The sequence below is a fragment of the Hydra viridissima genome, unplaced genomic scaffold (assembly GCF_058129835.1).
Source record: "Hydra viridissima isolate aposymbiotic clone 2 unplaced genomic scaffold, HvirCarnegie_v1 scaffold_4, whole genome shotgun sequence".
Classification (NCBI taxonomy): Eukaryota; Metazoa; Cnidaria; class Hydrozoa; order Anthoathecata; family Hydridae; genus Hydra; species Hydra viridissima.
The window spans coordinates 10,887,877-10,914,948 of record NW_028324303.1 but is presented as its reverse complement, the minus strand read 5'-3'; the positions used below and the strand labels follow the sequence as shown (position 1 = coordinate 10,914,948).

General features: G+C 28.3%; 1 protein-coding gene and 1 pseudogene across 1 annotated transcript; both read left to right on the top strand.

Annotated features, from left to right (window-relative positions):
- Positions 1 to 525: 525 nt before the first annotated feature.
- On the top strand, positions 526 to 26,243 carry LOC145182554 (bromodomain adjacent to zinc finger domain protein 1A-like). The gene is made up of 20 exons (XM_090083917.1): positions 526 to 982; positions 1,193 to 1,468; positions 8,041 to 8,277; positions 8,387 to 8,489; positions 8,906 to 9,002; positions 10,495 to 10,622; positions 10,701 to 10,796; positions 11,103 to 11,241; positions 11,344 to 11,691; positions 12,488 to 12,713; positions 12,799 to 12,951; positions 13,054 to 13,366; positions 13,483 to 14,349; positions 14,643 to 14,952; positions 15,078 to 15,256; positions 22,788 to 22,905; positions 23,613 to 23,828; positions 24,409 to 24,543; positions 24,926 to 25,074; positions 25,664 to 26,243. Exons 1-20 carry the CDS (start codon positions 870 to 872, stop codon positions 25,886 to 25,888), a joined length of 4,428 nt encoding a protein of 1,475 aa, XP_089940043.1. The 5' UTR covers positions 526 to 869; the 3' UTR covers positions 25,889 to 26,243.
- Positions 3,016 to 5,796, top strand: LOC149889868 (uncharacterized; annotated as a pseudogene).
- Positions 26,244 to 27,072: the final 829 nt, after the last annotated feature.

The window sequence follows — 27,072 nt, the reverse complement described above, 5'->3', positions numbered from 1 at the left end:
TATCATCCTCAGAGTAAATAATACTATTGATAGGTCTTAAAAACCAAGAAGGCGCCCAGGGTTCTAACTTCAAATTTAATTTTTATTGGTATGAAGCTTTATCTACTTATAAACATAGTTTGTATTAACGTATCCCGTAACTACCATGCTGACAGTTGGTCATATTTAGTAAGCATTTTTCAGTTCGTATTTTAAGGAAAGCAAGTGACTGAAGCCGAAGTTGGATTTTAGAATTTGAATTTCTGGACAGTTGAATGTCTACTTTCACCCCACATTGGTGGCATTTTCGAGTCAGTTAAAAGGGCACTATCTCTATTTTTGACAACACTGATAGATGAATCATTGGTTGCAACAATGCGTAGAAGATGAAGGAAAGACTAATGGATAACTGTCAAGTTGCACAGTCTAGCCATAAAAAATTCTCCGTAAAATGATAGCCTGATGCAGGTATCCCGCGCTTAAAGAAATATCATTATGTGAGTGATTCTTCCGCGCTATTAAATATGTACTTTGCCATACATAGTTACTCAAGCCACAATTTCAAAATATGTAGCTGTTATTCATTGTAAATCAATTATCCAGGTCGTATAAAGAATGTGGCTATATACATATATAAAACCTCGCTTTTGCATCTATACCATGCACCGGTGTAATATATGCCTATTACAAACTAGTTATATTTAAGCATCACATACTATGTTTAGAGAAGTTTTTTTTTTTACCATGCAATCTCCTATATCATGCAAAAAAGTGAAAATACTTAAGCCATTAGTAAAGACTTAACTGTAGTGTTTTTAATATGTTTATGCATAGCTAAACCAAAAATAATTTTATCGTGAAATTTCATTTAGATATAACCCTATACATTAATGCCTCTCTTACGTAAAAAACCATTTGTACAGGAACAAGTTCCACCTAATTTAAAAGCAGATGATGAAGTTTTTTACTGTCATCTTACTGGAGAAGTGTTTCAAGATTATGAGTAAGTCCATTTAAATATTTAAAATGCTGACTTAGGTCAGTTCTTTTGTTTTTTTCCTAAAACTTACTAAACAATAAAATGAAATAAATTTATTTTAATACACCTTATCTTTCAATATACAAATCTTAGACTTATTTTGTTTAGATTGTATTATGGCTATGTTAATTGTCAGTTTAACAGCTGATTATAGTTCCTTTTTAAAATTTTTAGAGCATTTTACCAGCGAATGATATTGTGTAATAGTTTAGTATGGAGTTGTGAGTTAAGTTTAAGACCAAATCTTACTTACAAAGAAGCACAAGAATCTGAAGAAAATATTCGAAAAACATTGGAGGTATTGCCTGTTCCACTTAAAAGGTCCGTCTTAATGCTGGTTCATCACACTCGGCGTTCTAAAGTTCAAATCTTATGCGATGATATTTTTGACTTTCTCAAAAATCGTTACCAAATAAATGAAAAATTAGAGGGAAAGATTAATGGCAAGTGGTATGTAGAATGTTTTTAATGATATTAAAAAGTATAGAGGAATTGAATTACCTATGGTAGTATTACTTTAAAGAAAGTCTGCCTGTTAATAAAAGAATTTGAAACCACCTATGGTTCATCATCAGTTTAGTTTCTTTTTTTTTTTTTAATGATTTATAATTAACAGTGACAACATTTTTTGTCTATCAATAACAGAACATTTCAATAAAAGGATGGCTAAAAAAAATAATCAAGATAACAAATTACATTCAACTGAAGTTTAATATATGTACCATATTTTAAACTACCATATGACACCTATACCCTGGTTAAGATACTACATCACACATATTTCTTTAGACAAATAATGAAGACAACTACAAAATTGCAATTGAAATATTTCTATTACAATAGAATATTCATAGATTTTATTAGATAAATACTTTCTTGAGACTGAAATTTCACTAAAAACTATTAAATATTTGTACAAATTCTAATTAAACAGAAAATCATGCTCTCAACTTTTTTTTTTTTCTATAAGCATTGAGCAAATGTTATTTTTTTTAAAAAAAACAAAAACCAGTGATAAAAGTATAACATATTAGCTAAAGACTTTGTCTCTGATATTAGAGAGCCTTACATCTAAATTAAAAGATTATTAAAGCTTGAAGTATTTCAGACAAACCATAACAAAATAGTGATAAATTTTAAAAAATACATCAAAATTGAATTATTTTATTCCAATAAAAAAATTGAAAGTACATTAATAAGTTAGTCAGTTAGTCATTCCCAGCCCTATTTGTGGTGATACTGATTATGCATTTGTATACCTAATCCCTTTTTTATTTTTGTTGTTTTGCTTTCTAGGTTTAGAAAAGACTTAGAAAAGCTATTAAAATTAAGTGGAATTAATATGTTTAATTAAAATCCTTTCTAATTTATTAAAATGTTTTTTTGTATAAAAAAGTTCTTTTGTTATGTGTTATGTTATTAAATTAATGAATTTTTGACAACCTATTTCAGGGGAGTGCTTTAAAAAATTCCTACAGCAAACTTTTCTAGTCACATTTTGTATTGAAACAGTTTAATTTTTTTATTTTAGTGAAATCAAAAATATGATCTCAATTATTTGATTGGCTGACAGCCCATGGCTTTATTATCCCCTCTGTCGATTCCCTCAAGTTTCAGCTTTGCAACTATTTAACTAATTCTGATTGCCAAAATTTATGAATAATATATGCATTTGTTTGATCACATGCACAAATATTATAGATTCAGTAATACTATTTAACTAATGCCTAATGATAATAAATTTAGTTTAAAAAATAATCTTATCATCTAGTATTTAATTTATATGCAAATATATTTAATTTTAAAGTTAAAAGTGAACAAAACCAAACAGACACTAATGCAGGGTTCATGGCACTCAGGGAAAACCTGGAAAACCAGAGAAAAGTTTTTAAACTATGAAAAATCAGGGAATACCTGGAAAATTCAGGGAACTTTTTTTGAAAATCTTTAAAATCAGGGAAAACTCAGGGAATGTTTTTTAGTTTTGTATATAACTTGAAGTTATTTTGCAATATACAAATTTTTATTTTAATTGAAAGTTGCTCACTACAGTGGTTTTATAACTTTTATAATATATAGTAACCATATCTAAAGATAACTATTTAATTAAATATAATAATATAAGATATGACTTCAGAAAAGACCTATTTTCAAGAAGATTGGTTACAACACCATATTTATAAAGATTGGTTAGTTCCTGATGATCATGCAAAAACTAAAGCTCATTGCAAAAGATGTAAAAAATCGTTTGAATTGTCTAATATGGGTATTCAGGCTGTTAAAAGTCATGCTGCAGGTATTTATATAAACTTTTTTAACCTGAGAGTGAAAATTAAAAAGAAATAATGTTTGATTAGTTCTTGATTTTTTATTATAATCTCAGTTATTAATAGATTGTAATCAACCTTTTGGTTGCTTTTATTGTTTTCACATAACTATTTCAAGTTTTGCAAGTTAAACTGACTGTGAAAAAAAAAATAACATTAAAATGTGACACATTTTTGAAAGCTAAATGTTTAATCTTCAATTATGTTATTTTAGGTAAAAAGCATCTGCTGCAAAGCCTGTTAGCTGTTTCTTTGTTAATGGAAAAGAGTTGCAAGCTGAGTCACTTAGATGTGAAGAAAAAAATACGACATTTTCCACCAAAAAACAAACAACCATTGATTCCTCAACTAAATCACCCTTATCAACTAACGCTGAGATCATATGGGCACTGTAATCTACAATGAGCTGCTACTCTAATAATTCATGTGCAAATTAAACAACACTTTTAAAAAGATGTTTCCTGACAGCAAGGTAGCAGAAGATTTCACCATGAGTTCCTCAAAAGTATCATACATTGTTAACCATGGACTAGCGCCATACTTCAAGACACTCTTAGAAGAAGAAATCACAAAATCAGATTGTTACATCGTATCTTTTGATGAGAGTTTGAACGACATAACCCAAACATGTCAGATGGACCTACTCATTCGATATTGGGATGTCAATGACAAAGTCAAAATACGATATTGGACATCAGCTTTTCTTGGTCATTCTACAGCTTCTGACCTTCTTACTCATTTCAACGAAAACTTATCGAAATTTGATTCAAGTAAAATGTTTCAAGTTTCCATGGATGGACCCTCTACAAATTGGAAATTTCTCAATGATCTAAATAAACACAGAAAGAACAACGAGATGCCACAGCTTATAAATATTGGAAGTTGCTCCTTGCATGTAATTCATGGTACCTTTAAAGCAGCCATTGAATCAACCACATGGAATATTAAAGAAATTCTGAAAGGGTGTTGGCAAATTCTTCATGACAGCCCGGCTAGGCGTCAAGATTATGAAACAGTCACAGATGCAAAAAAATACCCTCTTTTCTTTTGTGAAACAAGGTGGGTTGAAAGCAAATCTGTTGCAGATCGTGGCATTGAAATCTGGCCTGATATATGCAAGTTAATTGAGTTTTGGGAAAAGTTACCATCTTCAAAGCAACCCAAATCAAAAAGCTTTTTAATTGTCAAAAAAGCTGTTAAAGACAAACTTATTCTTTTAAAATTTGAAGTTTTCAGCTTTGTTGCCAGCATATTAGAGCCATATTTATTGGCATACCAAACTGACAAGCCAATGATTCCATTCATGTATAGTGACTTAGAAAAGCTGTTGCTCTCCATACTGAGCTTGTTTGTGAAACGCGAAGTTATTGATAATTGGTCTATACCAGAAGTTGACTTTCATAAAAAAGATAATCTACTTAAGGGAAATCAAATCAAACTAGGATTTGCAGCTGAAACAAGATTAGCTTCTTTACAAAAGAAAGATATGATAACAATTACTGATATTCAAAGTTTCCAAAAAGATTGCACTAACATGTATGTACGATTATTTGAAAAGTTCATGGAGCGAACTCCATTAGGGTCTATCATTGTATGCAATTCTCAGGTTTTTAACCCTAATGCATTGATAACAATGACTCCAGAAAATGCTGAAAAGAAGTACAAATCTTTATTGAAACACTTGATTAGCTTAAAGTATCTTTCACCAGTCTTTTCTGATAAAGCTATAAATCAATTTACAAATTTCTTTAGAGAATCAAGGGTTTATCAAAACAATTTTCATGAATTCAATAGGAATAGAGATAGTTTAGATGACTTCTATTTTAAAAAGTGCAATCTAAGTAAATATAATGAGTTGGCATCAACTGTCAGTTGAGAGAGGTTTTAGTATAAATGCCGCAACACTTGAACAAAATTTGAATGAAAAATCAATAACTGCAAGGGGTTTAGTTAAAGATCATATGCTATCAAATAATCTTCAGCCATATGATATTGAAATTACAAACAAAATGATAATCAATGTAAGATCATCCCATGAAAGATATAGAAGCTACCTAAGTTCAATAACAGACACTAATAAAAAAGAACCAAATCAATTGGCAAAGAAAGTTGTTAGCAATGAAATAAAAGATGTTGAAACAAGACATGATCAACTGAAGAAGACCAGTGAAATGTTGCAGTTTGATTTTGTAAAATTTGTTGAGGAAGCTGAAGAGAAGCAAGATCTAGGGTTAATTTCTAAAGCTAATGCTATGAAAGGAAAAGCAAATGAGAAAAACGAAGAAATTAAGAAATTAGAGCTAGCACTTAGTATCTTAGAGCAAAAGAGAAAGTTGCTAAAATAACTTTATATAGAATGGTTCTCATATAAAGTTTATATTTTGTTAAAACACATTACTTTGTTCGAAAAATCTTTTAACAAAACTTCTTCATTTTATTTTTTAAATAAAAGAATAATAAAAGGAATAAGGTTTAATTATCAATAAATTGCATGGAAAGATAATATGATAAATATTTATTGAACTTTTATGGTTTTGTTTCCTTATTAAACCACTTTTTATTACTTAAAAACCTTCCTTTAACAGATTGCTATCAATTAATTAAGAAGTATTTATATCCTTAAAAAATTTTGATAAAAATAGTAGGGGAACATGGATTCAGTTGCGAAAGTATTTTATCCTTCAACATTAGGAAGGAGAATTATATATTTTTCGCCACCTGAACTCAGGGAAAAAGTACTTGAAATCGGGTAAAAATCAGGGAAAACTCAGGGAAAATGGATTTCTAAAACTGCCATGAACCCTGTAATGGATTGATGCTTACTTATGGGAAGGGAAAATAAGACTTTTATTCATGATCAGCTCAATAACATTAACATTTTAGTTCAGTAAAAAATGTGTATTCCATTTTATATTTTAATTTAGTTTAGACTAAGCACTAGATATCACACCATGTGAGATGATATGAGAGGGATGGTCTCATATGGTGTGGTATTATGTATCTACCAATGTTGATCCTATCAGCATCAATCCAATACCACATGATACCAATAGGAAAAAGAATTTTATGGTATTGAATGGTCATATAGTCTATTGATATTGATAAGAAAAAAAATGAAAATGTGAATTTCTAAATTTTCTTGTGAACAAAATACAAGCAAGATAGCTTTTTGGAAGTTTAGGTTTTTTTTAACCATCTAAAAGAATATTTGAATATCTTTTCTAAAAGATATTGGTTGGTGTTTGAGAAGTTTCTTTTATTAAATTGGCCCTGACAAGTCTGCTTCATGTTCCATTTGGCTTTCACTTTCACTTTCTGGTTTTTTGGGCCATTTTTTGACATGATTCTCAAAAGTGGAATAGTTCTGCAAAAAACACTTTCAAGATTGTATCTACTATTTACAATGACAAAGCCAGAAGCAGAAAATGTGCCTTCAGATTATGTAGAGGTCAGTGGAGTTGCTAACCAAGATTATGCAACACCTGAAAGTATAGGTAGTTCCTTTGCATGTTGCTTCCACCATACAAAAGTGTCAGCATTACCTCCATTTTTGAGTTTTCTTTTTTTTTGTTATTTGCCTATTTCCAATTTAATAGGCGGATTTCCAGGTGCCTGATGTGAGGCAGCATCCTTCTCCTTCACTCAGATATTAGCTCTATATTCATCTCCCTCCCAATTTTCTGTATTACTAACATCAAAGTCTCACTAGCATTATTACTGTCAGAGCTTGAGGAAGATAATGAAGAATTCTCAAAGTATTCTTTGGCTGTAAATCAAAGATAAATCCATGGAAAATTAGATGGAGGTAATAGCCTAGTGCAAATGCAGGGAGTATACAGCCTTTATCTGAGAATCTCTTATTTAGGTCTGATAATAAGTCCTTTAAGAATTTCTCTACTGATTGGTTGCTTCCCTGGTTTTTTTTTTCTCTATGAAGTTAATAAATGCAGTCACTTTCCCTTACTGACATTTCAATTCAGACCTCTTTGTCTAATTATAAAAAAAAACTGATAATTCTCTAACTGATTTAGAGTAGGAACTGTTCATCTGTAGGTATGGTGTTCTTCCAATCATCATCCTCTTTATCATGTAAAGAGATTAGTGGGACCTGCAGTCAAAGCATATCATGCAACAAAATATAAAACATTAACTGATAGGTATTCAGAATTTCAATTATACTATATGAATCAATTACATAACTCTTAGATGTTATAAAAAATTAACTATTTCTAATCGCTAATTGTCTATAAAAATAAACTACAAATTTCTGTGAAGAACCAAGCTGCGATACCTAATGTACTGGAAACAATGCCGATCCAACTGATACCCTTGATACAAGTATTATGTGATCTCAATATCAATACTGTAAGGTATCATATCAATACCAGATGATAACCAAGATTTGATACCTATTTTTAGTGCCTGATTTAGACCAGTGACCCTTTTCACTCCGAGGCACTATATTTAAATATTTGAGTGGTAATAAAAATAAATTTTCTGGTATTTTATTTTCAATGGCTTTTTTACTAAAGATAAGTTTTACTTAAAAAATTTATTTTGTGTTACAATTGATTATAAAATGCTTAATAAAAGAATGTTACATGGTAAATACACTTATAACATTCTTAATGAAAAAATGCTACAAGTGAATTTGAAATTTAACAATTTATGAAATTACTTTATTTATTCTTGCAGGGAAAAGGGGATTGTTACTGAAGTGCCAAATATTTCAAATGTCACATTCATTTGCAAACATGCTATACCTTCAACTGTTGTTTCTCTTAAGTCCCCCAATAAAAATAAGATTAAACAACAATCTTTTATGGATCACAAAGATACATGGCCAGAGCCCAATTCTTTGGAATACAAGTTTGAAATTCTTAAAGGTTCACTAAAAGGAACATTTGTACCTTTAAAAGGAAATTGTGTTAGGTAATTCTCCGTTATTTTGCCTAATATTAATATTTATTCATATTATTAATATTTTTTTTTAATTGCTGATATGGAAAACATATTTAATATCCTTGTTCTCATTTTATAGACGAGAAAAAGGTATATTTGTAAAAGAAAAATTGAAAATGTTCCTGAAGCAGTGTTGTCTCAGAACTACTACTTCTAGTGATGATGGCTACTGGATTGTTAAGGTAAAGAATATATCAACTTTTATTGTTAAAATTAAGATATGACTTCTTACAATTCTGGTGGAATTGATAATTTAATTGAAAAGTAAAAAAATAAGCAGGCCCTTATCAAGTAACTATTTAGTCATAAGTAGTTACTTGAAAATTATTTAGTCATAAATAAGTTACTTGACAAGGGCCTGCTTATTTGTTATTTTTGTTAGTTAAAGGTTTTTTCCTTTTTTTTTACCCTCATTTTGGTACCAAAACGAAGGCTTAAGGTTAAGCATAATTTTTCTCTTTTGAATTTAAATTGCTCTTAAAAGGTATTCTGATTAATTGTTCTCTAATATTCTTTGAGTTTTTTAAAAGTTGTAAACATATTTGTAACTTTTTTTGTCTCTGTTTCTGTAAACTCTGTTCTATATATTTATTTTCAGCAATCAGAAGTAAATAGGTACTCTTTGGGGATGACTTCTATTATTTCACCTGAAGTTAAATCCTTTTCCAAGAAAGCAAAGAAAAAAGAAAGTTCAGGTATGAAGTAGCCTTTTTAAATAATTAAATTTCAAAAGTAAAATAATCCTGAAGTATACAAAAAAATAAAAGTGTATATTATATATTCTATTTATAATTTTATATATATTTTTTTATATTTTACATATGGTCAATTCAGGTTGAAATAGCATAGCATTTTTTGTAGGCAAATTTATTTTTTAAAACTTAATGGAATTGAATTAAGTTTATAGTTAAACTTTCTAAAATTATTTTAAAAAACATTTTCAAATTCACATTAGAATAAGTAAAATAAAAACCACTAAAAGTTGATGTTTTTGCCCAGCTACCTACTTTTGACCTGTCTTAACAATTTGTTGAATGCATGATTAATGTTAAATTTTTTAATAAATATTTTAAGTTTCAAAAACCTAATACAAAAACATAAATCCCTAACAAGCATAAAAGTATTAATGGGATGTTATTATTTGTTCCATATAATAACTATGATTTAACATGAATGCTACTATCCTTTCTAAAAAATTGCTTCATATCAACCAAAATCTTATTGGAATGTTCAAACAGCAAAATAATTAAAATGATGTTCGCATTAAAATGAAAAGTTGCTGAAAGCAAATGTTTTTTGCTTTTTGAGACTCTTTTGATTCATACATCTTTTAAACCACTACAACCCAATTGCCAATGGACTGCGTGGATGTCTAAATTGTAAACGATAAAAAAAAATTTTCTTTTGGTGAGGTAAAGATAAATTATTGTGGCTACACAATTGTATTTGTTCTTTTATTTTCAATCTGTGGTATAAAGCTATTGCAAAAGTTGCTAGTTTTAACATGAATGCTTTTTTAAACAGTAATGAAATTTCACAGTTTCAAATCTTATAAATAAATTTAAATGTTAAGAGTGCACTGCACTAAAAAAAGAAAAAGTAAGTTAAAACAAAACTTTTTTGTCTTTTCCTCTTTTTAGTTCATTGTTTAGTTCATTTAGATCATTTTAAATGTGATCATGTTTAATGTGATTACGGTAAAACTCAATGTTAATAAACAACAAAACAGTTTGTGAAGATAAATAGGAAGTACTAACAGCATTTTAATAATGATAGTATAGTTTTTAAAAAAAAAACAATTTTATTACTTTGATGCTAGATTGTTATTTAAGTGCTAATTTAACAAATCAATGCCAGTGCTTATGTAAAAAATAAAAATTTAGTTAGCAATAAATAACTGATACATAGAATAATATTTTTGCATTTCGAGTAAAATTTTAAACTCTAAAAATTCAATTTCTAGCTGCATCAGTTTAACCCTCCACACGCATCAGTTTTTGAAATTTTTGCAAAAATTGATGTATTTGATTTTTGAAATCTTCTCAAACAAAAATGAGATTCATAATTGTTTTTCAATCTTAGCAGGATAAAACATTTAAAGAGATATTTTTTGCTCAGAATGGCCATACAGTGAATCTTTATACAATTTACCAAAACTCTCTATATAAGTTCTAAAAAATTACATAGGGGCGTTGAAGGGGAATTTGAAAAATGAGTCTTCACTGGAATCAAAACCAGAAGATTTAGCACCTAAATTATCAAAAAAGAAAGAAAAAGATGAAGAAAAAGCAAGAAAAAAAGATGAAAAAGAGAAAGTAAGTCACAGTAATATGGTTTGCACACATAAACTTATCTTAAGAATGTGATATGTTAATCTTTTTCTTTGCTTACAGGAAAAAGAAGTGTTAAATGATATTAAAAAATTAGAAAATGATTTTGTGAAAGAGTTTCAAAAACCTAGGGAAGACTTGCAGTTAGAAGATTCAAAGGTTTTTTTTATTTTAGTTTTTTTTTTTTGTTTTTTTAAAAGTGTTTTTTTTTTGTTTTTTTTTTTTGTTTTTTACAAAAGATTACAAAATAGTTTTCTGTGATTTTAACATTTAAATTAAAAAAAATATTGTCTTATTTACCTGGCTTAATCACTATTCTTAAACTACTCTTATATCAAAGGTCTAATCATAAGGCAACTTCTTTTGTTTAAAATAGCTGACTTTTTAGTGTAATATTCTTGATTCAACCATAAGCTTCAAAGAGTATTGGTTTTGTGCAGTATATGTAAAAGTGTTTTGTTTTAGCCTTTCCCAACACTGGTACCATTTAAATGCAAACTTGAACCAGAGTTAATTGGTGATGCCATAATGGTGGTTGAGTTTGTAAACATCTTTGGAGCCTTGTTAAATATATCTAAAGAACTAGATACAAAAATTACTTTTGGTATGTTATAATTTAGATAAATGAATTATTTTTTTAATTACTATTTAAAAATTAGCTGAAAATATTTCTGTACTATCTGGATTAAAAGAAGCTTGTTTATAGAGTGGCTTGAAGAAGCTCTTCTTGAGCATGATGCAGAAGGAAAGTATTTTAAACTGCTCAAATCCCTTCTTCATTCCTATCTTTGTATGGAACAAGAAGAAACAAAACAAGTAGAAGTTGATGAGCACTCGTCCAATTCAGGTGATGAAACTTCAGCTCTGTCTTCAACAGGGTTTCAATCTAACAATGTTGATTTAATTGAGGCAAAAGAAACTTCTCAGAGTTCAAGAGCAGCAGCAGCCTGGCCTTTACTGCATCAAGGGATGGCTCTTCATGAGATACCAATTGAACCATTTTCTTTGACAGAAATTTTACGTCTGCATATTCTCTCGTCAGGGATTAAAACTAGTGAGTCACAGTTTGTTTTTTTTTGACTTCTTTAAACATTTTTATTTGTTAACTTTAATTTTTTCAATACTTTATTGCCATATAAGTTTATGCATTCACCACTTTTTTTTTAAATTTAAAATAAAGTTTATGTTTGGATAATTATGAACCATTTATACCACAGTCTTGAAAAAGAAAGTTATATGATTGTGTTAGCATATTTACTGTATTTTCTGAGAGGCTTGTAATTTTTTTTTTCAGTTTAAATTATTTAGATTGTATGTAATATTGTTTTGAAAAATATTTCTACATTTTATGAAAATGTAATATTTAAATTTTTACAATATTTTTGATAAATTAAGTTTGAACACTTCTTAATATCAAATAAAATTTAAAGTTAACAAGTATTGTTTGTAATCAACTTTTTTGGCATCCGAAAAAAATATGTCTTATAGATATAAGGAACTCTGAAGTAAATATTTTCAATTTTTTTTAAAAGGCAAAAAGCTGAAATTTCATAAATTTTGGATACCTAAACAGTCTTTACAAAAAAAAAAATAGTAATTTTTGTTCACACTAAAAACATTTTTAATTGTGCTTTTTTAATAAAATTTCAGGTCAAAAAATTTTAGAATAAAGTGATTTTTCACCTTTCAAACATTTTTTCTTTTTAAAAAAATGAGATTTTTTTTTTTATCAGACTTCTGATTTTTACTCCTGAGAAGGTGTCATGTAAGAGAATTAGTTCTTTGATAAGACTGCACAATATCATCCTTTTGTGTTTAGAATTATATTGTGTTTAGAAAAAATTTTTTAGATTCTCGAATTAACTGGGTGGATTGGCAACGTCGAGGACAGCAGCAACTATCAGATAATCCTTGTGTATCTTTCCGCCATACTGAATATGATATAATGAACAATTTAGTAACAAAGTGCATTTATGATTTTCCACCTAAAGACAAATTGAAAATTCTTGTTTTAATATGCAATCAAGCTCTCATGTTATCAACTGTGAGAGAGTATATGGAAGATGCTTTTGACAAGTAAAATAATTTTTAATTTACAGCTAGCATAATTTGTATGAAGTTAAAATTTTCTATTTCTAACATTTTTTCTTTCCCAAAACAGATTGAAAGAACTAAGGAAACAACTTCGAGATATTCAGCATGAAGAGTCAAAGCGAAAGCAACTTGTTCAAAAAGAAAAATGGCAAAAAGTGCTTGCTGACAGGAATAAGCACAGAGAAGAAATGAAAAAAAAGAAAGAGCAAAAGAAACTTGAGTTAAAAAATAAAAATTTTTTTTTTTTTCAAATTATTTTTCCAATTAAAAGAAAGTTTTATCTTACTTTCTCAAAAACTTTTATTTATAAAAACTTTTATAGTGTGAAAACAAAAGACGATCAAAAAGAAGAAGATCTTCAACTTGAAAAACAAAAGAAAGAAGCTAAGGATAAAAAGATGGAGGAATCTTTTGTTGAAAAATATCAGCTGAAGGAGTCTGAAATTTTAAAAGAAATCTTTAATTACAATTTAGTGATAAATGAAAAACCATTAGGGCAAGATAGAGCTTTTCGTAACTATTGGAATTTGGTATATACTGATGGACTTCTTGTAGAAAATAATGATGGTGGAGCATTTTTTCTTGCAAATACTTCAGATTATGAAAGTGAAGAAAGTGATCTGGAGTTATCAGGTGTAAGTTTTCTCTTCTGAGACCAGCAATTGTTTTCTAGTGTACATCAGTTTTACAATTATTAACATTTTCTCAACTATTTTATATGTTTCTTCTTCAAATTTGTGTTTCATTTCAGAACGAAAGAAAAGATGTTGCTAACAAGCAGTCATTTTTACCAAATGTGACAGTTAAGGATATAGTAGAAGCTAAAGAAAATAATAGATCTATTGAAGATTTAGTTTTTAAACGTTATAAACTGCCTTATTCAAACAAAATCCATGAACTCTGTAATAAAAGTACTATCTTAAAAACTCATATGGATAGCATTAAAAATGGTGAAGATCTTTCAATATATTCGGCTAGATGTTCAACAAAGTGGTTTTCAGTAACTAGTAAAGAGCAATTAGAATCTATAATTGACTCACTGAACTCTCGTGGTATACGAGAGCGTTTACTGAAGATAAATTTATCTCAAAAGAAAGAACAAATTTTGAATTATTATGATAAAAAACAAGAATTAGAGTTAAAAAAAGGAACTAGGAGGGAAAAATTAAGTAATAAGCAAGACGATAAGAACGATATTGACAAGAGCATGTTTAAAACAATGGATGATTTTATTGAAGCAAATTTGTGCGACCAATTAGTAGAGTTAGAAGAACAACTTTGGGTGGCTGGTTTAGGTGGTTGTAAAGAAAATAGATTAGAATGGCGATTAAAGATGGAAGAGAAAATGATGAAATTAGTTAGTAATGTACCAGTATTAAGCAATGACACTGAAAAAAGTAAAACTAATAATGAACAGTTTGTAAATGGTCATTCAGAAAGTGAAATTGATCATGAAAATAAAGTTACTAGAACAGAGCATGAGGGGGATTCTAAACCAGTTGTTAAATTGCCACTTCACTTAAACAAAAAAGATACATCTCGGTGTAGTACACCAGTCATAATTCCAGACTCTGAGAAACAAGTTGCTGTTGCTGAACTCTCTCAGGAGCTCTTTAAGGTAAAGTTACAAAAGCCCATCAAGTTTTTCAAGTTGCAGTTTTAAAATGTGTTTTTTAGATCTTTTTCAATAGATTCTAAAAGTCACAAAAAATAAACAAAAATTTCTACAATAAATGATTTAAAAAGTACATTTTAGTAAGGGATGAAATTAGAATTTTGAGTTTTGAGGAAGAGATTGTTTCTAGATCTTTAAATTCAACTAACCTCAGACATAATAAACAAATGTTAGTAAAGATAAAAAATTCTTTATTTTGAGTACATAATGAAATTGACATGATTTTTGATTTTCAGATTATGAAGAGTGTTGAAATGAAGTACTTAAAACCTCCTCTTGGAGAAACTGAAGAGACACGCAGGTTGCGTATCAAAGAAATGATTGAGGCTGCAAAAGCAGAATCAGAAGTAAATAAAGTTAAAAAACTAGAGAAGATAGAAGAAGAGGAACAAAAAAAATCATCTACATGTCTAAATCGTTGGCAAGAATCTCTGCTGAAATGCATGAATTTTTCTCAAGTGTTTGTGCATCTGTATACACTAGACCGTTCAATCATCTGGGATAAATCTGTCCAACATGTTAAATGTAGAATTTGTAGAAGAAAAGGTATGGAAATGGTTTTATTGTAAAAAAATTTCTTTATAACTTTCTATTGTTTTTTTTTAAATAGAATTAATTTAAATACAAAAATTAAATGATAAAAAAACTTGTAACAAAATATCTGAAATCAGGTGATGAAGATGAAATGCTGTTGTGCGATGGTTGTGATCGAGGTTTTCATATGAGCTGCTTAAATCCTCCTCTTAAGAAAGTTCCTGTTGGTAACTGGTATTGTAGTGACTGTCGTCCAGTAGAAATAAGAAGGGGTTATCAAAAACATTTATCGAAATATAAAGGTGATACAGAGGAGGTAAACACTACAGTTTTGATATTCTTGCAGTAAATTTTGAATTTCTTGCACTAAACTATAGTTTAGTGCAAAAATTCTTGCTGCTTCTTAAATAAGATAATAATAGCATTATTTTTATTAATTTCTCTTAAAATTCTTTATTAAGCTGCTAACAAATTTTTATTTTGTAAAATATTTACTAATGTTTATTGTTTTCACAGATAAAAAAATTGTAAATTTGTTTTTGCAAATGCAAAAGCTTGACTTAATGTAGTGGTGTTAATTACTTGCAGTTTAAAACAATGGCTAGAGGGAGACACCAAATTTTATTAGATTCTGAAAATTTTGAAATGGATTGATATTTATGTTAAACACTTTAGTTAGCTCATAATGTACTGAAAAGAATTAGTTTTAGTCCAATATAATCTAAATAAATATATTTTAATTGTAATGTTTTTGCTTATTATTAAGTCTGATAAATTTCTGATATAATTAGTTCAGTATTAAGGTGCTTTACTATGAAGGACAAAAAAAATTAAATGCAAAATATTTGCAGGCTTCGCTCGCTCTGAGTATGAGTGATTTTAAAGACGTATATATAATTTCATGAAGATTGGATTATATTTAGAGGTTGCACATTTTGATCACTTAAAAAAATACAAAATCTTCAATATTTATGATATTTATTGGAAAAAAAGAAATCAAAAGCTCAAAACAATACTGACTCTTAATACTAAGATTATGTAAAACAAATGATTATGTAAAACATGATTATGTAAATGATTATGTAAGACATGATTATGTAAAACAAATGCACATTATTCAAATTTGTAAGATGCTATTTCTTTTATTTGCTTGGTGACAACTTTTTTATGATGCTTGACTACCCTCAACAAGAATTGTTTTGGTTGCTTGTCTCTAACGGATTTGTTAAACTTTTTTTATCAGAGCTATTCCTCTTTCTGTAGTATTAAACACCACTTTAAGAACCCTCATAATGCTTTTTAGAGAATCACTGCAATATTCTGTCATATCATGGATCTCAAGTTATTCAAAGAGTATCTATTTTTTTGGTAACAAAATGGCTCCTTCAAAGACTAGACTTTTACCCTCTAATTGGTTCATTCCCTTTTTTTTTTTTTGCAGGTTCGGTTTCCAAATTTTGAATCATAAGTTCTTTAACTTCTTTGTTCGTTTTGGATGAGCGTTATACATTCATACATTATACATTATACGTTCATCCAAAAAAGCAAATCTCACATTTTTCTCTGACAGATACCAAAGGTGTATTTTGGCAACTTTGACATCAGTTTTTTTAACATCTGCATTTGAGTAAGTGTTCAGAATTTGTAGCAAATCCAGATCCATGTTTGGAGTCCCATAACTTACAGTTGACTTGTGTCAAAAGCAAACATAAATGAGGCTGACAAAATCAGTTACCTGTTTCATTCCTTTCAATTCAAATTGAGGCATATTTAATAGTTAGTATAAAGGAATATTTTAGGTGAATTAATGCCTTTGCCATCCACCTTTTTTGATGCAAAGCTCCAGGGAGTCTGAAAATGAAGTCATTTTCAATTAAACCCCCTAAAAGAATAAGAGGTTTGATAACTCTTTGTAGTCTTTTGCTTTAGAACTCTCAGAAGATCTAGATGTCAGGACCACTTGATGGTAAACTGCAACATTTCTCAAACACTCTCTCCAATGTTAATTCATGGATGTGATAATGGCAAGCTAACCACAAAAATGTTTGTTTGAATTCACTTTCTATTCTGGTACAAAACCTTTAAATTTTTTTTTGCTAGTTTGCCTCTATTGATCGCCCGAGCTCAGTAGATGGCAGATGGAGATATGGAAATTTGTACAACATCATGGCCAAAGTTTTTTGTAGTAGCAATAAATGAAGAATTTGCTTGTTAAATAGAGAGTTGTTCTTGATCCCAAGAAGAAGTGAGTGTCTAATCTAGAGGTTTTATTTTAGAACTTGGATATGTTTTTTTGTTCCAAGTGGTGAAAGTGTGACCACTTCACTGCTAGGTACTGATGATGCAGATGAGCCATCCATAGTAATTATTTAATTGATTTTAGCAAAATCTTCATAACGTTAGTTCTTACATGACTCAATTAAATCTTTTATACATTTAGTTTATTTTTAAGGCAAAAACCTTGTTTGCTCCATTCATTGATGAACTTGAACAATCTTCTCTTTGTGACTTAAGAATTTCTCATTCATTTTCAAAATTGCTTCATATACTTTTTATCTGTATCTTTCAATTACTGTTTGCTCAAGTTTTGGTAGTCTTTGTACAACCTCTGTATACCGGTATGTATATTCTCTCCATTTCAAATTTACTTTCCTTCAAAATTCTTGTAATTTAGTATAATTTAGGTAGATATGTAATTTAGATAGATTTAGCAGCATTTGAGTTTCTTTCATTTCCATGTGATGATAAGAAGCTGAGCTCCTACAAAATTATAGAGACTGGAATTACCAAAAAACGGTTCCTTCGGTTAATTTCGGTTCCTAATTTGATAAGGAACCGATAACTTCGGTTCTTTTCAATTCCTTATTTTAGGCAAGATTCAAAATTTCGGTAAATTTCGATTCCTTATTTTAAGAAAGAATCGAAATAACGGTAAATTTCGATTCCGATTCTGATAAAGAACCGATAACTTTGGTTCTTTTCGACTCCTAATTTTAAGCAATAATCGAAATTACCGTAAATTTTGGTTCCAATTTCGGTTCTTAGCAGGAAATATCGCAAAAAATCGAAAATGCTACAAAGAATCGAAATTGTTACTAAGAATTGAAAAACTTGAATTTTTTTTAATTTTTATTTTCAAAAATACAGTTGAAATACAGTTGAAAAATACAGTTATTCTAAATCACTATCAGTGAGATCAGTGACACTGTCCTTGCTGCCCTTGCGACTACCACTAGCACTGCTATAAGCTACGCTAGTAGAACTATCACTAGCTTCAGTATTAAATAAATCTTTAGATGCATCATATATAGGGTTTTTTTTCATTGGTGATTTTTTCATTGGTGATTCAAGTACAAGTTTCCTTTTTTTAGCTCTTTGTAGTAGACTTTGAGACTGTGATTCATTTGGTTTCAAAAAACTTTTCATTATTGTCTGTTTGGTTGATTGGGTTTGTGTAGATGGAGATGGTTGAGGTTGAGTCTGAGAAGGTGATGGTAGAGGTTGAGTCTGTGAAGTTGATGGTAGAGGTTGATCTTGAGAGGTGGATGGTAGAGGTTGATCTTGAGAGGTGGATGGTAGAGGTTGAGACTGATAGCCTGGTTCACCAGGGCATTTTTTGTCCCAGGACCTTATTTTTGATTTGACTAGTGGAAAGTTTTCTTTTATGAACATTATTTTTTGAAAGGTCTCTGGCTTCATATTGTGTCTTTTATCACTAATAATATTTCCTCCTAATGAAAATAGCCTTTCTGAAGAGCATGAAGTCACTGGTGGACACAAGTACTTCCTTGCCATAGCAGCTAGTAATGGCAGTTCCTTTTGATTGACCTTCCACCATTCCAAAACCTTCACATCCTTAGCTGGCTTTTGCATAGACAAGTACCTCTTAAATTCCATCTAAAAAAAAAATTTGAATTTGAATTTACCGCAAAGAATCGAAAAAATATTTATAAGTATCGGAAATATTTATAAGAATCGAAATTGTTAATAAAAATGAATATCTACCTTTAGAGGAGGCTCTGATGGTCCTGCCAAAGTTGGTGCATCATTTCCATCATTTTCCATGGCCATTCTCTCAAAATCATCCATATCTTCATCTAAGTTTGGCTGTGCAGAAGGTAATGAAGCCTCATAAGCCTCATTGTATTCTCTGGTAGTTGGATGATTGTCTACCAGTTGGTCTATTATTCCATCTAAATGATCTTTGTTGCCCTTGATTAATGTGATAGAATAACCTCTATAAAAATGGATCAAACACACTTGCAAGATTAAAGTCATTAACTTCAGTGCCTTTATCTGGAATCCTAGTTTCCAACTATTCTATAAACCTGGTCATTGCATCTTTAGCAATTCTTGAACCTGGAAAAGAAAAAAATATATAAATAATCTAAATTGCATAATTTGTTGATAATTATTCGAAAGAATCGAAATTTGTTGATAATTATCGAAATTATTAGTAAGAATCGAAAGAATCACAAAAAAATATTTTTTACCTGAAGTATTTTGTGTAACTGTCCTATGGCACATAGTAATCAATGAAAAGAGGTGTTGCTGGATCTTGTGAACTGTAGGTGTTTTATCTGAGGACCAAATCTCTGAGTATTCTTGACATTTTGCCAAGAAAGGATGAAGTTCTGCAATTACTTGAAAATCTTCATCACTTGGTATAAGTATTGTCAAGTTTGCATTCAGGCTGTTATCTCTGACAGACTTCAAACCTTGCTCATTTCTTAACACTGACTTGAACAGCATTGCATTTGAATTCCATCTTGTTTGCACTGGTTGGATTAGCTTGATTGGATTACACCCTAGAGATTCACATTCTTGTTTGATTTCATACCAATCCTTAGTGCTTTGATGTGTCCTTTGAGCAAGTCTCTTGCACTTATCAACAATTACCTTAACCTCACCATTTTCTAATGTGTCTTTCAAACAATTGTTCAACATGTGATCAACACACACCAATTGCTTGTCCAATAAAGTTGATAAACTGACAGCTGCCTTCATGTTAGCTGCACCATCAGTCACACATGTTCTTTCTAGGTCAGGCCTTGCCAAGACTTCATATTTTGAAATCATAGTGTCTAATCCTTTGGCAAGTAAAGGACCTGTTTTCCTATTTAAATGAGCCTGGCAGTCCAAACTGTACTTTTTCAACTCAAAGTCACTGTTGATGTAATGGAGTGTGAGAGATTCAAAAGGATCACCATTTTTTGCTGTCCAACCATCTGATGTAAAAGCTACACTTTCACATTCTGGTACTTCTTCCTCAAGTTGATTGGTTATTGCCTTTTCAACATTAAGATGAATCATGTCAAGCTTTGTTGTAGCAAGTGTTTTTGGTGTTTTTATGATTGCTTTTGGTGCCAAATAGTTCAAGAGCAACTTCATTCCTGGAGTTTCCACAATATTGAAAGGAAGATTTGACATGATGCAGGCCAGAGTGAGAACTGTATCAAAATCAAGCTGACAGCTGCTTTGTGAATCCCATTTAGTTATCTGATATAATAAAAAAAAAAGTAAAATATCGAAAGGAATCGAAATTATCGAAATTACCGCAAGGAATCGAAATTACGTTAAACAAGACCTGACAACCTAATATATATGGGTAAGTTGTTGCAGTTTCTAGAGACAGTGCTAATCACTCTATCTATTAAAACAAAGAAGTTTAAAGTTAAAAGCCTTTAAAGTTTTGAAACGTTTGAAAAACACGTGTTTACTAAATCTACATGCACATGTTAGGTGACAGGTCAAATCAAAAACTTTAAACCTCAATAACTTTGTTAATATTGAGTTTACAGCAAAAAGGACATTAATTTGGAATCATTAAATTGTTGTCTAGTGTGGAAATTTATTTTTTTTATTAATTTACAGAGTTATTAAACTTTAAAGTATATTATAAATTTGGAAAAGGGCTCAAAAGTTTCTAATTGAATATAAAAATAGATTTCTAACATTAGTTTCATCAAAATCAAGCCCGAATTGGTAAATTGAGAAAAAAAAAATTTTCTGCATGGCCCAAACGGCGCCCAAAAGATCCGAGTTTATTTTGAAGAAATATTTTTTCTCAATTTACCAATTTGGGCTTGATTTTGATTCGAATATTTACAAATAAAAATGGTAAAATATTATAAAAACGATTATTTAAGCTACTAAAAAATTACAATATTTTTCTCACCTTAACATACTCATCCAGAGTTACTTGAAGTTTTTCATGACCACCTTGCTGACTGGATGGTGGAGACTTTTTACTAAGGTTATCCACCCTTTTTTTACTAGTGGTTGTGGCTGGAAAGAAACCTCTCAAACTTGAAGATCTATCAAGCTCCTTTTCAACTTCCTCCCTGTCAGCAGCCAGTTGCACTACCTTGTCATTCTTTGCCTTAAGATAAGCTTTGGCTTGAATGGGATGCTGAGATCTGTATAAAAAAAGATTTAAATTAAATAATTATAGGGATAGGAATTGAAATTACCGAAATAATTGAAAATATTGAAAAGAATCGAAAAAATTGAAATAACTCCTATAGATGGCGCTATATTAAATTAAATGTAACAAACAGTATTACTGTTAGCTGTTACTGTATAATAAATAATAATCAGTGCTTATGTTTATTTAGTTATTCAGAACTATTTTTATTTTTTTATTTTTTTATAAAGTAAATCTTTACTTAATATTAACTTAAATTGCAAAAATTCTGAAAATATTAAAAAGAATCGAAATTACCGAAAAAATTGAAAAAACATTACTTACCCTAAATGTTTACTCATTCCTGATGTACTTCCATGGCAGCAAGTTAACACTGCTTGACATTGATTACAACTTGATTTATAAGTTTTCTTTTTGGTGACAGAATTCACTGTCACTTCTGGTAGTTTGGTAAAGTAATTCCAAATTGCATTATTAACTTGAGACATTGTTGTAAATTGTAATGTTGTTGTTGTTTGTAAGAGTTGTTTGTGAAACAATAAATTGTAACTGATTAGATTTTCACAAAACCCCACTATTTATACTGGTAAAGGGGAATCCCTTAGGGGAGGTAAATTAAATTTGAATGAATTTGAATTTAATTTCGCACGCCATTATTAAAACGTAATTGTAATAAAAACGATTCTTTACAATAAAAACGATTTTTTAATTAATAATTGAAATTTACCGTTTTTATTACAAAGAATCGAAATATCCGAAATAATTGAAAATATTGAAAAGAATCAAAAATATTGATTATAACGGAAGTATATTATTAAAAAAAAGGTGAGTAATCAATTTACGGTTCTTTTCGATTCCTATTCTGATAAAGAACCGATAACTTCGGTTCTTTGCGATTCCTTTTTTTATAAGGAACCGATAACTTCGGTTCTTTTCGATTCCTATTCTGATAAAGAACTGAAACCTTCGATTCCTTTCGATTCCCTGAAAAATACCGAAGAACCGTTTTTCGGGAACTTCAGTCCTTACAAAATTACTACTGGACACTTTTTGTAATAACCAACTACCTCTTTTAGTTTCCATATTTAAGCTTAATTGTTATCCAGCAAAAAAGAAACTTACATGAAAATAATAAAAGAAAACAATAATTGATACAAAGAACTTTAATGTAAAAAAAAAAAATATTAATTTGAGATAAAAATGACCAATGTGTGCCACCTCTAAATATTGTTAAATGAAATTTTGAAAATATATTTTTTATACCACTGAGACTCAGGGGGCAAGCAAAGTTATGTGAAAACCACAACTTCAGAAAAATTAAACCCCCTATTCAGCATGTATCATCAAAGCAAAATTTGTAATTGAATATCCGAAAGAATATACTGAAAAACTTTAATTTCAAGAAAGTAAGTATTTTTAGGATGAAGAAGTTAGTGAAAAAGAAGAGGAATATGAAGAGAGCGAATCTGAAGATGATTTTGATGCGGCTAATGATAATTATCAAGTTGATGATGATAATGATGATGGAGATGAAGATGGTAATTTTATAATTGGATTATAAAAGTAAACACAGGCTACCTGGCAGTAATAGCATATTAATATGTTTTTATTTAAAAAATGTAATTAACACTCATGTAGCTATTGTTATATTAACATTAAAACATATTTGTATCTGGTAATAAGTGTAAAGCTACAACCAGTGTGCAAAATAAAAGTTGCAGCAAACAATTTATAAAATAATTATAAAAGTTTGGAACAACAGCTTCTTTGGAAGGATGAGGTGCAGTTAAAAAAAACAACTACTTTGATTGATTGTAATATCATTTTGCAAATCAAAAAGGAGCCATTCCTGTCTGCAAGAAGTTTAGTGGAAAAGGTGAAAAACGAGTACAGCATCTAGGTCAAACCCTTTGTTAGAAGCTGGTATCAAGGCCGAGTTTTCAAATGTAATTTACCAATATGAAAATATAAAAACGTTGCTGCAATTCTTATTTCGTGCTTTAAATTTACATAATTTGAAAAGAAAAAAAAATATGATTATAGAATTTCTAAAATAAAAATAAAGTATTAAAATAAACATTTTTTTCTTTAATTTAAAACTTTTCCCCAAAAAAACTATTTGTAAATATTTTTTTTTAAGTTCAGATATGAAAAATTTAGTAAAAATCACTACAATTTTTATTTTTATTTTGCACACTGTATTTTCTTTATTTTTATGTGCATTTTTTTCTTTTTTCTGCAATAGAAAGTGATGCTTCTGAGCACAACGAATTATGCACTGTGTGTAATAAAGATGGTACCTTAATTTTATGTGAAGACTGCCCACGTGGTTTTCATGTTGAATGTGTTTATCCTCCTATCAAAAAAATTCCCCGGGGTTCTTGGACTTGTCAAATTTGCAGAGGAGCTGACCAGGATCTTCCTTTAAGAAAAAGGGCTTTAACAATAGAAAATCAAAGAGGTTTGTTTGCTAATTAACTTGTTGAGAATTTTTTGAAATGTGTTTGCATTATAAGAATGTTTCAGTTTTTTATTTTTAACTTTCATGTGAATCATTCCAAGTATATTTATTCTACTTTTTAAATGAAACTTTCTTGTTATGAATTCCTCAATAATTCTCCATTTTTCTCCATAATTATCAATACTTCTCTATACATCTTAATACTTCTCAATATATCTCAATATTTCTCAATACTTCTCTATACATCTCAATACTTCTCAATACTTCTCAATACTTCTCAATACTTCTCAATACTTCTTAATACTTCTTAATACTTCTCAATACTTCTCAATACTTCTCAATACTTCTCACCTTCAACTTCTTCAACTTAACTTCTTCAGCACTGATTAGTTCAGTACTCCACTGATTAAACTCCCTTCTTTTATCGAACTATTGTTAACAAAATTAATTGATGAAAGTTGAAAAAAGCTTTATTTTTTTTTATTTATTCTTTTTTAACTTAAATTTCTTTCTTCTATTATTTTATTTCTGGCATAAATATTATATAATTTATAAAATATATTTATAAAATAATTCTCAGAAAAAGTAAGTTTGGGTTTGATGTCTAAAAATGGCAAGAAGCAGAGTAAAAAAGAGCATTCAAAGTCAAAAGCACAAAAACGGCATGCTTCCCCATCTACTGACAATACTTCTAAGAGAGCAAGACTAGAAATAAGTATGTGATTTGATAAAGTGTTTTTGAAATATTTTCAATTCTTTTAATTTTTTTGTAAAAATTTTGATATGCTTCTAATTGAATTAGCAATAATGAATAAAAATTGTTGGCATGGAAACCAAATAGAATTTGATTCAAGTTTATCATATTATTAATTTAAGCAAAATTAAATTTTTATCAAAGATGAAGATATTACTATTGATTTTTTAAATTATTTATTTCTTTGTAAATGAAAATTTTTGAATGAAAATCTGTTAATCAGAATAAAAAAACATGAGTTTGTTGGAAATAAAATAAAATTGATGTGAAATAAAAAGTAGAAAAGATAGCTAAACATGTTTTCTAATTTTGTTATCAATTTTGCACTGTTTTTCAATGTTAGGTGGAGATACACAAGAATTATCTAATTCATTATGCCGTTCGACAACAGCATTATCAAGACAACAGCTAAAGCAATGCACTGGACTTATAAATGAGATTTTTAAACGGACAGAAGCAGAACTTTTTCTTTTTCCTGTGGACTTAGATGAGGTATATAGTTTATGGTGTATGAATGTATTTCAAATATTACTTAGTTAATTATTATTTTAAATTAAATACTCTTAGGAATTTGTTCTTTTAAATAAATGAAATTAACTAATTTTTTGTGAGGTTTTAAACAGTTTTCACATTTAAATTGTTTGATGATAAAATAGTTTTGTGTGCATATATTTCTACTTACCTTTTTAGCAATAAAACCAATATTTATATAGTCTAGATTGAAGATCATAAATTTAATTTTCTAAAAAATCATTATTAAGATAATTATTAATAACTATAGATATGGTGCACTTTCTTATATTACCTGAAATAGTATATAATTATAAAATTTTTATATAAAGCTTATAATTGTTATATTTGAGTTTGTAATTACAATATGCACACTTAAGTGTAAAGATTGTACACTTAAGTGTAAAGATTGTACACTTATGTGTAAAGATTGTACACTTATGTGTAAAGATTGTACACTTATGTGTAAAGATTGTACACTTATGTGTAAAGATTATACACTTATGTGTAAAGAAAAAGAGAGCATGTGTTTAGCATGTGATATGCTAACTGATTTTTTTAAAATTTATAGGTTCCTGATTACACCGACTTTATTGATACTCCGATGGATTTCTCTACAATCAAATCAAAACTGAAAGATGGAGTTTATTCTGATATCAGTAGTTTTATCTCTGATATCCATCTCATTTTTAGTAACTGTGATACATACAACCCACCTTGCTCACATGTGGTCCGTAATGGTAGACAACTTAAAACATTTATTAACAAGAAACTAAAAGATTTAAAACTTCTATAAAGTTTTTTGTTAAAATCTTTTCAAAACGATCAATTTAAAAATATGAAGTAGAACAATTTACTATAAATATTGTTGTAATCATTAAAAATGTTAGTACAAATTTGTACAAAGACTTAACAAAGCATGTTTGTTTTTTAGAAATATTCTTTAAGGTTAAAAAAAAAAAATTCAAAAACTTTTGGAGTTTTCTATAATAATTTTTTTTGAAGGTGAACACTGTTTTTAATATGGTTTTTTTTAAGTCTTGGATTTTAAAAGAAGATTATCTGTTTTCTGTCATATGATGATAAACAATGTATTATTTGACAATCTTCGAAAAAAACACTTAAAATAAATATAGTTCATGGAACTAAAACACATGTTTTTTTAATAATCTCCACAGCATGGTATTTGTAACATCTAATCTCTAAATGGGTAGATATAATAAATTTAATCTACAAATGATTATACATACATATATATATGATATTGAATATATGCAATGGTATTATTATTATTACTATTGTTGCTACTGTTATTATTATTATTATTATTATTATTATTATTATTATTATTATTATTATTATTATTATTATTATTATTATTATTATTACTATTATTATTATTATTGTTTTTATTATTATTATTTTTATTACTATTATTATTATTATTTTTATTACTATTATTATTATTATTATTATTATTATTATTATTATTATTATTATTATTATTATTATTATTATTATTATTATTACTATTATTATTATTTTTATTACTATTATTTTTATTATTATTATTATTATTTCTTATTATTATTATTATTATTATTATTATTATTATTATTATTATTATTATTATTATTATTATTATTACTATTATTATTATTATTGTTTTTATTATTATTATTTTTATTACTATTATTATTATTATTTTTATTACTATTATTATTATTATTATTATTATTATTATTATTATTATTATTATTATTATTATTATTATTATTACTATTATTACTATTATTACTATTATTATTACTAATATTATTATTATTATTATTATTATTATTATTATTATTATTATTATTATTATTACTATTATTATTATTATTGTTTTTATTATTATTATTTTTATTACTATTATTATTATTATTTTTATTACTATTACTATTATTATTATTATTACTATTATTACTATTACTATTATTA

Bases quoted from the DNA above. Each gene is read 5' to 3' on its own strand.
- LOC145182554 (XM_090083917.1), top strand. From the start codon at position 870: ATGCCTCTCTTACGTAAAAAACCATTTGTACAGGAACAAGTTCCACCT. The intron at 1,469-8,040 runs GTATGTAGAATG...TTATTCTTGCAG, and splicing joins GGAAAGATTAATGGCAAGTG to GGAAAAGGGGATTGTTACTG. The intron at 14,350-14,642 runs GTAAAGTTACAA...TTTGATTTTCAG, and splicing joins TCTCTCAGGAGCTCTTTAAG to ATTATGAAGAGTGTTGAAAT.